The sequence below is a fragment of the Lagopus muta genome, chromosome 1 (genome assembly GCF_023343835.1).
Source record: "Lagopus muta isolate bLagMut1 chromosome 1, bLagMut1 primary, whole genome shotgun sequence".
NCBI classification, from domain to species: Eukaryota; Metazoa; Chordata; class Aves; order Galliformes; family Phasianidae; genus Lagopus; species Lagopus muta.
The window spans coordinates 58152594-58166005 of NC_064433.1; the positions used below are offsets into that span (position 1 = coordinate 58152594).

Sequence of the window (13412 nt, forward strand, 5' to 3'; positions counted from 1 at the left end):
TGTGATATACAATTATATATATATAAAATTGTGTATATTATATAATTATATATATATATAGTGTATATCACAATTGTATTCTTGTGTATACAATTGTCTTTGCAATTTAATTCATGCACAAAAGAAAAAAAAAAGCAGCAAAAAAACATTTGTAGGGTCAAGATAAATAACTCAGCAGAATCAATGATCCACATAGTTACTGGCAAGTAACTAAGGCTTTGGTTAATCTTCTACTCTTACAAACAGAAAAACCTGAATACTCTGGCATGCAATATAGCAGAATGGTTCTCTTGCTTGGGAAAGGCTGCTCTGTAACCAGAGCAAACGTACCTTATTTTTGGTGTGAAGAAATTTGCCCCACTCTTCAGCATCTATCTCTGAAACAAAGAATTGGTACATGAGGATTGGTACATGAGGAAGAGGAAGCAGATTTTCCAATCACATTTTTCTGAGTTTGTTTGTTGAAGACTAGAATGTGATTTTTTTTTTTTTTCAAGCAGCAAGAATTAGTTCACTTTCTGCTATTAGACATTAAATGGCTCAGTACAAATACATTTATGATTCTGCTTATTTAAGCACAGCATCTTTAATTTGTCTCTCTTACACAACGTCTGCCTTCATGATTGTGAACTGAGCCAATCAGCTGTCCTACCATTCTTTGGGAAAGGTCTGAGTTCATTAAAAAAATCAGCTTGCAACAGAAAACAAAGTAATTATTAGCAACAGCTTAAAAAAAAAACCCTGAAAAAAATATTCATCAGCTTATAGCAACTTTTCTTTTACCATGCAAATGAGATCAAATTGCAGCTGAAAGAAAAAGTTAGAAAAACCTGTAGAACCAAAACAAACAAACAGAAAATACATAAGTATTTTACATAACAATGAAGTCTTAGGAAAGCATGTCTCTTCCCAAATCTGTCATGGACCAAACATCTTAATCACTGTCTGTCACCACAGGTGCCTGAAATTACTTGGGGGCTCTTCAAGAGCAATCCCAGAAGGTTTGATCAACTCCTGCTCTGTGGTGTAGGCAGCAGGCAGCATCATGCTGCAGATGTTCCCAGTTCCACAACTGGGTTTCCAAATACCAAGAGTTCCACATAGAATTTTTCAGTTTGTGATCCTTTCCCCTCTGCTACTCAACGAGCAATCTGCTCTAGAAAAATAGCCTACAAGAAATTTCACAGCTTAACAAACACAATGCTTACCTAACATTAAGTCAGCATTCAAAACATTTTTTCACTCAAAGCGAATTTCAAGGTACTTCAATCAACAGATATCTTTTAAAGGATTTGGGAATTAAAAGTGCAGAAAGTTCTATGAGGCAGCAACCACATAGAAAAGCAAAAGTCATCTCATTCTAAAGCAACAAGGTCAGAAAGCTAAAAAAAAGAAAACAAACCAAACCTAAATCACAAGACTTAGCAAAAATAATCAACACAGTAGCCAATGTGTAAAAGAGTGATCACCAATAAAGTGGCATGAAATGGACGTGGTTAGTGTATGCAGGCATGCACTTCATGTGCAGGGAGAAAAAGCAAACGGATAAAGGCAACCTTTAGAAAGGTGTCTTGGATTTTTCCATGTAGCAGGGTCTGCAGTTAAAGAGAAACAGCAGTGAATGATGTTTAAAATTTTTCATCACATTTAACATATTTAGCATTTTATTAACCCTTCACCACGAGATTATATTACAAAGATTCACAAATGCATGCAGACAGATGTGCATGCTAGTCCACTACTGATGAGAATGTGTAACATTAACAATATGCACAGCAGTAAGATCTTAGCACCGATAAATGATGAGTATTAATCAGATATTCCATATCACAAAGTTTACTTGATGATCTCTTTACTATTGCTGCTCATCTGATTCCAACACTTTACAATATTTTTGTCTGAGGACAGAGAAAAGCAACACTTGGTTCTGCAAAGCTGAACTTCTTTGGCAAAATACGTTTGTCATCATTTACTCGTGGCAAGAATGAGGAAAAAGTCAGGTACATATTTAGTGTCACTGGAGATAATATTACTGCAAAGGAAAGAAACCTGAGTTTTGCATCCATCTTTTTAAATGACGAAAATAAATCTATGCAGATTAAAAGAACCAGTTACAGCAATTCTGAGACAGATTTAAGAAGAGACAACATTAGCTATCACCATTCTCAGCTTTGTGAGAGTTTCTCACCTATATAAACCCCATCACAAAAACAAACGAAAAGTTCAAAGTCCATTGAAGGGTTGATGAGTTTACGACTGTATTTTTCTGTGACACCAGTAGAGCTTCATGGAAGTGCAAGAACAAAACAAACCAGGGAAGACCTTTTTTTGTTGCATGCTGGCTTGTTTGGCACAAAATGCAAGGAGCACAGCAACAACTGGCTCATCATTTTGGAAAGCTTGCCAGATCTGGGGAGTTAATTCTGATGTCTTGCACTTGTGGATAAGTCAGAACTTTTTCAGTTGAAATACACCGATTTAGATGAACTGGATCTATTAAAAAAAACAAAATTATTAAATATACTTCTGTCCTCACTGCTTTATTAGAGTTAATGAACAACCACAGGCATACAGGAAAATCACTGTTAAGAGGCAGCTTTTTTTTTTTTGTATTGGCTGATAAATCAACAAAATCACATACCAGCCTCCACCTCAAAAAAAGTGTAAAATGAAAGGGCTTATTAATTTCACATCATTAAACAGGTTTAACTTATTTACTGTATAAAGGAACTACAGCAAAATGCACATTAAGGAAAAAAAACTACAGTACTTTCAAAGTTGTATTACTCATCCCCTCTTAAGAACTGAGAGAAAGATGATGGGCACAGAACCAGAAGATACAGCAAGATATTGCCACCACCACAATTTGAAAGAAATGGAGCAAGCACTTCTTTGTTATCTTCTTCTCAGGGAGATGATGTAGGACATGCTGTTTCAGTCTTAAATTACTGGTTTTCTGGCAGCACAGAAATTTGCTGCTAGATTTAGTCCCATGCATAATTTTTTGGGTTTTTTCTTTTAATATCAACCAACAGATTTTAAAAATAGATACAAAAAAAACCACAACAATGCAGCTTATTGAGAAGTATTACATTTTAACCTGTTAACATCCATGGATCTAATGAGAGGGGTTTTTTTAAAGCTTTAACAAGATACAAGTTTTCCTTGCTATATATAACACAAGAGAAGATTGAAACCGTGATAAATGGCTTAGTCTTAACCTCAGCCTCAGAGCACATGGAGGAAAAAAAAAGGAATAAATGCAACGTCCCAAGACGTACAGCAGGTCTCATTTGGTGCAAATGTAAGTTCAATTCATCCTAGAAGTTTCATTTTATATAGTGGGAATCTTTCACCTCACTCACCTGAAGTCTATGATGATACACACACCTTTGACATTTGAAAAAAAAAAAATTCCCAATGGCTTTAATTTAATGCATTTGACTTTTTAGGAAAGGAGGAAGGATTCGCATCAGGACTCTGAAAGTAAGGATTCTCAAGGCAAGGAGGAAAGGATTGATAAATGTGACAAAACAGAAATTACAAATCACAAGGAATCACCAAGCAATAAGGCAGTTGCACTGAAGTATCTGGTCATGCAAAGAGTTCACAAGCACATTCAGAAAGCAACACGCTAAGGCTGATGATCTCTTGTCCAAGATTTCGTGGATAAACCATTCACACCAACAAGGTCTTACCCACAAGTCTTCCCTCTACAAAATTTATAACATTCAAGCTGTACCTCAACATGCAAGTCATAATAAAGGTAACATCTGTATCTGTCAGTATAACAGGCTGCCATCTGGTTTTTCTAAGCTTGATCCCATGTTTTCAGATGAAACAACATAACCTGTGCATACATTAAACCACATCAATGACAAAATCATTGATTTGCCTGAATTTTTGAGGGAGAAGAGAGGCAAGTCAAATGCAACTGGTGAAAGTTACAGAAGTTTGTTTGTTCTTAACAAACAAGCCCACATTTCTCTCAAAGGAACATCCAAAAGAAATTATGTCTTAAATATTGATGTTTTTCTCTAAAAGTCTAAATGGACCTTATAAATATTAATTCAGCCCAACATCCTAGTGCAGTAATATAATGATCCCACTTCCAATTTAAAATTCAAATCCCTGGATCAAATGCAACCTACAGCAGAAAACCTCTGCCTTGACTTGGAATTCCTTTCATTACAAAATTATCTTGTATACCTGTAAAGTCACAGAGAATAACAAAATCCTGATCCCAGAATCAAAGGTTATTTTTTTTTTTTAAAGTACCAAAACTCATGTATTGTGCAAAGCCATCAGCATGAAGCCACTTAGAAAGAAATCCAACGTGCTATTCTTAAACAATAGGCAAGAGAGTCTGTGCATTCCCTATCTTTGAGGGATTTCAAGGCCCAAATGGATAAAGACCTGAGCAATCTGGTCTTGAGCTCAAAGCTGGCCCTATTTTGAGCAGAATACTGGACTTCAGACCTCCCTGAGATCATTTCCATTCTGAATTATTCTATGATCTCTTCACAATCAAGCACTGCCTGGATTGTACACTGAGTCATGCATGCTAAAAGCACTTAATTGTTATGAATCAGAATTGTGTTTTCTGCTTGCAGCAATATTGAAAATGGAAGCTTTAACCTTTCAGCTGCCCAACTTTAGTAACTGTTTTTCAGAATCACAGGGGTTGGAAGGGTCCTCAACAGATCAGTGAGTCCAACTGCACTGCCAATGCAGGTTTCCCTATAACAGGTAGCACAGGTAGGCATCCAGACAAGTCTTGAATATCTCCATAGAAGGAAACCTCTCTGGGCAACCTGTTCCAGTGCTCCATCACCCTTACTGTAAAGAAGTCCTTCTGCATGTTTGTATGGAACTTTTCATGTTCAGGCTTTAGGCCACTGCTCCTTGTCCTATTGCTACGCACCACCGAGAAGAGCCAGGCCTCATGCTTTTGCTCCCCACCCTCCTTGAGATATTTACAAACATTAATCAGTTCCCCTCTCAGTCTCCTTTTCCTTGGGCTGAACAGACCAACAATTACAAATATTACACTGCAAAGAACTTGATACCCTAACTTACTATTCCTAGAAATCAGTTCTGAATAATTTAGACACACTGAGAAATAATAACTATAAGCCCAAAATTATCACACCATCAAAAGTCTGTGTACCTTTACTATCTAAATTAAATGTGTGTGTGTGTGCATGTGTGTGTGTGACAATCAGTAAGTGGCTATGCCACTGGTGCTCTTGTGAAAGAGCAAGAGCAACAGGAGTGTTCAAACTTCCAAGGGACCACTGAGATGACTTTCTTCATCTGTGGCAAGGTAATAATGAAGCATCACAGAAGACAAAAGCTTCAAGGTACACCTTCAGACAACTTAAAGCATCGTTCTTGACGTGCTTAAAATCTCTCAGAGTAGCTCAATCAGTTTGTAACTGTAAGCTACAAGAACACATCCAATTCTCCTCACATCTGCTACAGCTTTCTTTGGTTTTGCTTCTCCTACTGCTTAGTCCAGAGCTTATCCATCTCTTCACCTCCTTCTAAAAATTCACACACTCATAACTTCAAGGAAAGGTCTTATTTAAACAGCAAAAGAGAAGGGGGAGAAAAGCACACACAAGGAAATCATGTTCTTGATGCTTCATTATCAAAATTGACAATCGTTATCGAAACTGAAATGCTTCCTTTGGCCTGATTTTCTCAAAGGCACTTGCTCAGAACAAACAGGAATGCTTAAAACATTAAATATATTCTAAATGCACAAAAGCTTTTGATGTTATGACACTTGCTTTATGGACATCACAGTTGTGACAATGCCAGTCTTTTCTTCCAATGAAACTTATTTAAAAAAAAAAAAAAAAGTGTTTTAAGATTACAACAACTGATTTTACAGTAAAATACACCAGAAAATTAAAAGTCTACTTCCTGCTAGAACAAACACACTCTTGGATCACACTTACCATTTTCATCTCCAGCTGTTTTCCGACCATCCTCTGGGGAAACATGCACCAGCTGCAGAATGAGGGGTCTTCGGGTCACAACTCCGGTACCTCGTGGGAGCAGATCCCTCCCCACAAGGCTCTCCAACACTGAACTCTTTCCACTGCTCTGAAAATTGGAATACAGTTACATGACCTTCTTGAACAACAAAATGCTGCCAGTGTATCAGTTTTAGTTTGTTTTCACTCCCTTAAACAGCATTCAGCTATCCTCTGCTATATAGTTATATGGAGCATTCAACAGACTTGCTGTATCTAATAGGGACACCACACCACATAGGCAATAAAGGACAAATCTGCTATAAAACAGTAAATTTCTAAACTTGACCTTGACATTTAAAAGCCATGGTGATAGATGCATCTTCTATTTTTTAAAGCTAAATTAAACAAGTAAAAATAAATCTATGTCATTTTCTAACATCTTGCAGTAACACTTAACTCTGCAATCCAACACTAATAAAAGCAGGAGCATCAAACAGAAAACAGTAACTATATACAATTGAGTCCATCAAGCCAAGACAATCCTGTACTTCTAGTATTTTTTTATTATTATTATTCATAGATACTATATTACATTGGCTTCATTAGTACAAATGATGTTTTATAATCTAAATATATGAACAGAAGTTGTTTTACATTGTTTTTCCTCCTCTGCACGTGTGTGTGTATGTATACACACACATATTTACTGTTGAATGGCTGCAAACATCTATCCACAGAATAACAATCTGTAAGAAGCTGTGAAATGCTTAGAGGTTGGGAAGTTCTAAACTCTCTTTAAGCACCTACATTCAAAGCATTCCGTAAAATCTCTCACAAAACATCAAATTAGGCTACATGGTCCAATAAGAAAATGTGAACACATGGGTTATAGGAGTGGTTCAAGATTATTATGATGTTAAAACTAACAATTAATAACAGACACAGTTATGTCAACATAGTAGTTCAAAAATCTGACCACTAAGATTCTGAGGGTGGTGTTTTGTTTTTAATATTACATTAATATTGTATATGTATTCAATTCTTCCTGTTTTCTGTAGTTAATAAGTCAACATGGGCACATCATAAGAAAACCTGCCCTGACAATCACAGTAGTCAGTTAGGAGTTGCTACTATATGAATCATCTTACCAAACAATTACTTATCAATATCATTTGTTTTAATGGATGAATAGCAAAACAACACAGATTATATACGTTTTTCCAAATAAATCCACATCAAAGTCCATGGTAGTGAATTGAAAGGAAGAGGTGCAATCCCAGGCATGTAGACAGGCTTGAAAACTAAGCTCAGGTGAACCTAATGAGGTTCAACAAGGCCAAGTGCAAGGTGTTACACCTGGGTCAGGGCAATCCCTGACACAAATACAGTCTGAGGGAAATGAGAACAGCCCTGAAGAGAAGGCCTTGGGTATATCAGCAGATGAAAATCTGAATATGAGTCAGCAGTGTGTGAGTGAGAAGGCCAACTGCATCCTGGGCTGTATCTACAGAGGGGTGGCCAGCAGGATGAAGGGGATTGTCCATCTCTGTTCTGCCCTCATGAGGCCCCATCTGCAGTACTGCATCCAGGCCTGGGTCCCCCAAAGTGCAAGAAAGATGTGGAGCTGTTGGAATGGATCCAGAGGAGGGCCATGAAGATGCTTAGAAGGCTGGAGCACCCCTCCTATGAAGAAAGGCTGAGGGAGCTGGGCTTGTTTGCACTGGACAAGAGAGGGTTCCAGAGAATCACAGAATGGCCAGGGTTGGAAAGGACCTCAAGAATCATGAATCTCCAATCCCCCTGTCCCATGCAGGGCCATCAACCTCCACATTCAGTACTAGACCAGGCTGCCCATTACCTCATTACACCCTTCCAGAACTTGAAGGAAGCCTATAAACAAGATGGAGAACAACTTTTTATAAGATTACGCAGTGACAGGATAAAGGATTATGGCTTTAAGCTTAAAGAGGGTAGGTTGAGATTACATGTAAGGCAGAAATTGTTCACAATGAATGTTGTGAGGTACTAGAGCAGACTGTAGCTGCAGATGCCCCATCCCTGGAGGTGTCCAAGGCCAGGCTGACTGGGGCTTTGGGCAACATGATCTAGAGATGTCCCTATGCACAACAGGCAGACTGGAACTAGATGATTTGCAAATGCCTCTTTCAACACAAACCATTCTATGATTCTGTACTAAATTACACACAGAATTAGAACACTATATCCTACATCACTCCCACAGCCCAGGTATTTTCAGACGTAAAAGGAATTATCTGAATCCTTTGCAGTGGTTTAATAAATGGCAAATGTGAAGTCATACATTTGATGAGACACTGCAATACTCCACACATCAGGAAATTTGTTTCTAATTGCATTAGGTTTCCTTACTGAAGCAATCTGCTTTTGGAACATGATACACTATCTAATAATGCACTCCTTAATCTGGGTCCCGTATACATCCATTACCAACAATTATCTGGAAGCACAACAAGAGGAGCAGTAAAAACAAAACTGATCTTTCTCTCTGCCAGGGGGAAGAATTGAAAGACATAGAGTCTGTTCAGAATACAAATTCAGTTCAGACTTTTCATATCATTGTAGGCAGGGACTAACTATTACTTAGGAGTAAGAGTAGAGTAAGAGTACCAGAGAGTTTGAGGGGTTAAATCTGCAGCACCATCATGCTTATTTTATCATCTCCTTGGAACTACTGTCATGATTTGAAGCAAGGACTGAAATACCAATTCCAGAAAAGCATCAACACATTCCAATCTTCTGTGGCTAATCAGTCAGGTTTTCCTCTGGACCCTGAGCCTAATTTGGCATATCTGCAAGCCGTAATGACCACAGGAACTTTTTATAAACTGCTCAGAAATAAGTGTTTAATGTTCTGCTCTGTTACCCATCTGTCTCACCAAGTTCAGTGGACAGCAAAACAATTTTAGAAGTACAAATAGAAGTACTAAAAAAAGAAGGGAAGATACGCACAGGGACTGAACTTAAGAAATGTTTTATTTCAATACACAGTACGTATGATGTAAATCTTACCAGTTTCTTATTGCTGCATAAACAGTTATGTTTTCATCACTCTCAACATCTTTGTCAGATTAATCTAAAAGAATCAAGGATGAAGGACAGTAACAGGGAAACAGTGGGGCACTTCTCTCAAAAATTACAAAGCTGAGATCTGTTAGAACTGTGACAAAAAAAAAAAAAAAACAACAGCATTTCTACTCATTAAACATCCTTGTGACCCTGCTTTACGTCCTCATTCTACCTTCCATATTTACATGTCCCTGCTTATTTCACCTGTGTGCTCTTCTAAGTATCAATACACATATGCTCCCATCCATTACACTAACTCTTATGAAAATAATTTCCTTTGCAACCAGCTGAATTACCAGCCACACTTCTCAGGAATTCTGAAGTGGTGGATAGGACATGACTTTGCCCAGCTTCCTTTGCAACAAGATTTTATTTTCAGAAACTCTTCAGGGTTGCTGACATGGCAAATGGAAAACATTCTGCATTGAAAATTTTGAAGAAGTGCTACAATGAACCCAAAGTGCATAAATACAACTTATCCCAACATTCACCTTTCTAGCTTTCTTATTCTATTTCCAAGTCCGCAGTGACCTAATTAGCAGTCCCAGTTTTAGAAGCCTTGCTCCCCATATACAGACTGCCAAGGTGCATTCTCCATGTCCAAAAGAGCACTGACTCAACTCTCTCCTGCTATTGACATTTCCTCTCCATTTTGAGTCTCAGTTAGAGGCAGTAAGGTCTACAACATCCTCTTGGTGAAGATAAAGGCAAAGAAGACAATGCATACCTCAGTCTTGCCTGTGTCTTTTGTCACTAAATCACTAGTCACCATTAGCAACATGCTAAGAGGAGGCTGTCCTTAAGGTCATGCCAACTCTTTTGAGCTTCACTTCTCTGTGTCTCACAGGACCTCAACAAGCAGCTCAGGGGATAAGCCAGCCTGCTCCTAGGGAGCCCATGCTGTAAGAAGGCAATGCGCAGACCCACCATGAGACTCACTGATGCACAAGCACCATTAGAATTTACAGTCATAGGTTGCATATTTCAAGTGTGATCAAAGTAATAATGCGCTTGGCTGCACACATTTTAAGTCATCTTATAAGAATCCATTGCCTTCCTAATGTTTGGGAAAGATGTCCTGGGGAATTTCCAACAAAAACTGGTTCAAGTGGGGGTAAGTTTTCTTCATCACAGAATCCTTAAAATTGGAAGGGACCTTTGAGGGGGGCATCTAGTCCAACTCCCCTGCAATGAACAGGGACACCACAGCTAGATCAGGTTGCTCAGAGCCTGATCCAGCCTCACCCTGAAAGTCTCCAGGGAAGGAGCATCATCCACATCACTAGGTAAGCTGGTCCAGTGCCTCACTACTCTCACTGTAGAAGATTTTTCTCCTTATACCGAACCTAAATCTACCCACCCTGAGCTTGAAGGCATTTCCCCTTGTTCTATCATCATTCCTTTCAAGTGGACCAGATAAATGTTTAATTATCTAATCATAACAGCAAAATAAATAAATAAATAAATAAATAAATTGTACAGAAAAAAACAATTGTAAAGAACTCCCAAAACAGAATACAGACTTACTACAGGACAGCACAAGAAAATAAGAATGCAACAATAATAATAATAATAATAAAGAAACATTTGAGAGTGATCGAAATGGCGAATAGGAGAGGTTTTGCTTCTCTGTGACACAGCTCCTGAAGAATTTTCTTCAGATAAGCAATGTGTCTACTTTGACATCTGAGACAAAATGGCGGAAATCCTGCAACTTCTGTCACACAAGAAACGACGAGAAAGGCCCTGCAAGCTAAACCATCTCTTAGCAATGAATATGTGTACAGCTTACTCAACTCTAATTTTATTACTGGGAAATATAAGCTGATGCTTATATTTTCACTGTTTTCAAATGTTTTCACTGAGGCAAAGTCCACAGGAACATTACCTTCTTTTTAAAGCATCTATGTGGGTACTTCAGTCAGGGTTTCTTCCTGACTGGTATCCATGGGGAGTCTCTTCACAAAAGACAGCTCATGTATGAGCAGCGAGAAAAGCCAGACCGTACAGAGCTCCCTCTGAGTTGTTCAGGAATCCTGTATTCGCAACACACTTAAAGAGAAATGCAGGCCAAACTCTAACAGATACACAGAAGATTTGCAGTTCTATCCTTTCTCAATACATCAATTCCCAAGGTCCTCTGATACTTCACTTGAGACAAAAATACCTCATTTAATTAGAACCAACCAGTACCGGTTATTTCACGGAAATGTGACGTTTAATGATCCACATTTCAAAGCATGAAAGATCGCCCTTACATATCATCACTTATATCATTCTTGTTTTTTTGTTTTTTTTTTCAATCAAGGAAAGCAAAACAAAGCCGAGTTGTATTTTCAAATGTAAGAAGCCCTAAACAACTGAGACACTTTTTGACTTTTTGAGAGGAAGCCGGTGAACCTCCTGGCTACCAATACAAGGAAATCTTCTCCAAGACCTACACAGCTGTTTTCTCTCCAGATCCCAAAACACACTTGCCAAGGCTTGTTCCTTTCATTACAGATTCTCTTAGTTTTCCTGAAAACATGTTTTCCTTGTGCTGTCTCCTGAGGGAAAGATATAGGATCCGTCCATTTTAATTACAATACAGTTTTTCAAAGAAAAACTGCTACCAATCATAAGAAGAGAACCCTGGCATCGAGCACACAAAATTACTGCACTATTTCACTTTAGCAGCAAAGTTTGTTATGCCTGGCATAAGAAAACACCTAATTAACGTCAGCTTCATTTTGCTGCTCATTTGAAACACTCACCAGAACAGTCAGGGCATGATCTGACAGAAGGAAGGGATGGCAAAGGGGAAAACAGTTATGCCTGTAACTAGATACAGGGAATTATATCAAAACACAAAGACACTCAAAAATTAAATTAAATAACACAGAAAGCTTGCAAAACCCAGGAGCAAAAACAAGTTCTCCCCAGGCAGTAGAGACAGCACTAAAGTTATGGTGCAGATCCATTCACCCCATCACAAAGGTAAAAGGGATCTAAAGACAACTGCACTGAAAACCCAAGAAATATTGCTTGTCCAAAAAAATGAAGAGGGAGGATGCCCAATCCTGACATGGGTTTGCACAGAGCTTCCCAGTTGCTTGGCACAACCTCGAGTTTCCTTCACTTAGAACTGTCTTTTTGCCAACAACGGATTAGGATGTGCTGTTGGATGAACCAAGTGCCCAAGTTCCCTCTGCAGGGAAGGGCACTGAAGCTCTGTGCAGCATCAAATAAAATGCAAAAATAAAAATGAAAAAAATTGAAACTGTGCAAAATAAAAATGTCATGCTCATCTATGAGGCAATCACAGAGCCTTAAGAAACAGCTCCTTTGGACGGCAGCAACCAACAGACCAAACTACAGTAAGTGCTGTAAGATATACTTCAACACTGTAAGTCCCAAAATAGCATTTACTGTCACGCAGTCTTCAGTTACACATAGATGTCCGCTTGAAAGGTCTTTTCAAAATCCCTTCATGAATTGCAGCTGGTTACTCAAGCAATTTCATCATGAAGTCTCTATTATGATCACCACTGCAAAGCACAACTTTTTCCTTTCTAAAATAACACTGGTATTAGGAGAATCCTTTGTCACAGATCTAGCACTAATGTTAGTACGTATCTAGGTCAATGACTTCTAGAAACCCAAAAGAGATGCCAAGAATTAAAGACCTGGAAAAAAAAAAAAGAAAAAAAAAAGAAAAAGGGAATTCACTTCTACACATCTCAAGACACAGATTCTGTTGATGTTTATTCTAAAAGTCATACTCTCTTCTGTAATGTAGGTATTTCTATTATAATACCTACACGTCCTTAACACATAAAAGGCCATACTCAGTTGTTCTTCCCTGCACCTCATTTTAACTCTAGTATTTATGTGTTCACACCTCAACACAACCTCCTTAACCCTTACACGGATCACAAAGCAAAGCACTGGCATAAAGCACATCATAAGGTCACAATAACATTTGCATGCTATTCCCAGCCTGCACACCGTTTTGCATTTCAACAACACAGCTGTAAGGTGGCAACTGAAATACTCAATCAGGAAAAATAGCACACGTATCTGGGAAGGACAGCAAAACCCTAAAATAGCAATAAAAAGTTGGCAGTGTAAGGATGTCCTGCAAATCCTATCAGCAGCAGTCCACCCTTTTCTTAACAGATTCCATACCAGGGCACAGAGATGACTTTTACAATTTTTGTGTGGAAAACAAGATGGAATTTTCAGGTGACCGAGTCATAGGAACACCACTCAAAAAAGGGCGAGAGGGCATTAAATGTCTAACATTTGTGGGGGAACGCTTTGTAATCAGCATCCAAACCT

At 38.4% G+C, this 13412-nt stretch overlaps 1 protein-coding gene across 4 annotated transcripts in view; it reads right to left on the reverse strand.

Moving 5' to 3' along the window:
* The window catches only part of DNM1L (dynamin 1 like), a 37172-nt gene that overhangs the window by 20042 nt on the left and 3718 nt on the right, over positions 1–13412 (reverse strand). For 2 of the 4 annotated variants that reach the window (XM_048939649.1, XM_048939642.1), the window contains exons 2-4: positions 5967–6114; positions 1557–1595; positions 331–377 (exon numbers count right to left, since the gene is read on the reverse strand). In XM_048939649.1, the coding sequence (XP_048795606.1) occupies positions 331–377; positions 1557–1595; positions 5967–6114 (234 nt within the window). The remainder of the gene's footprint in view (positions 1–330; positions 378–1556; positions 1596–5966; positions 6115–13412) is intronic. The other 2 variants (XM_048939656.1, XM_048939646.1) reach the window with 1 other exon arrangement.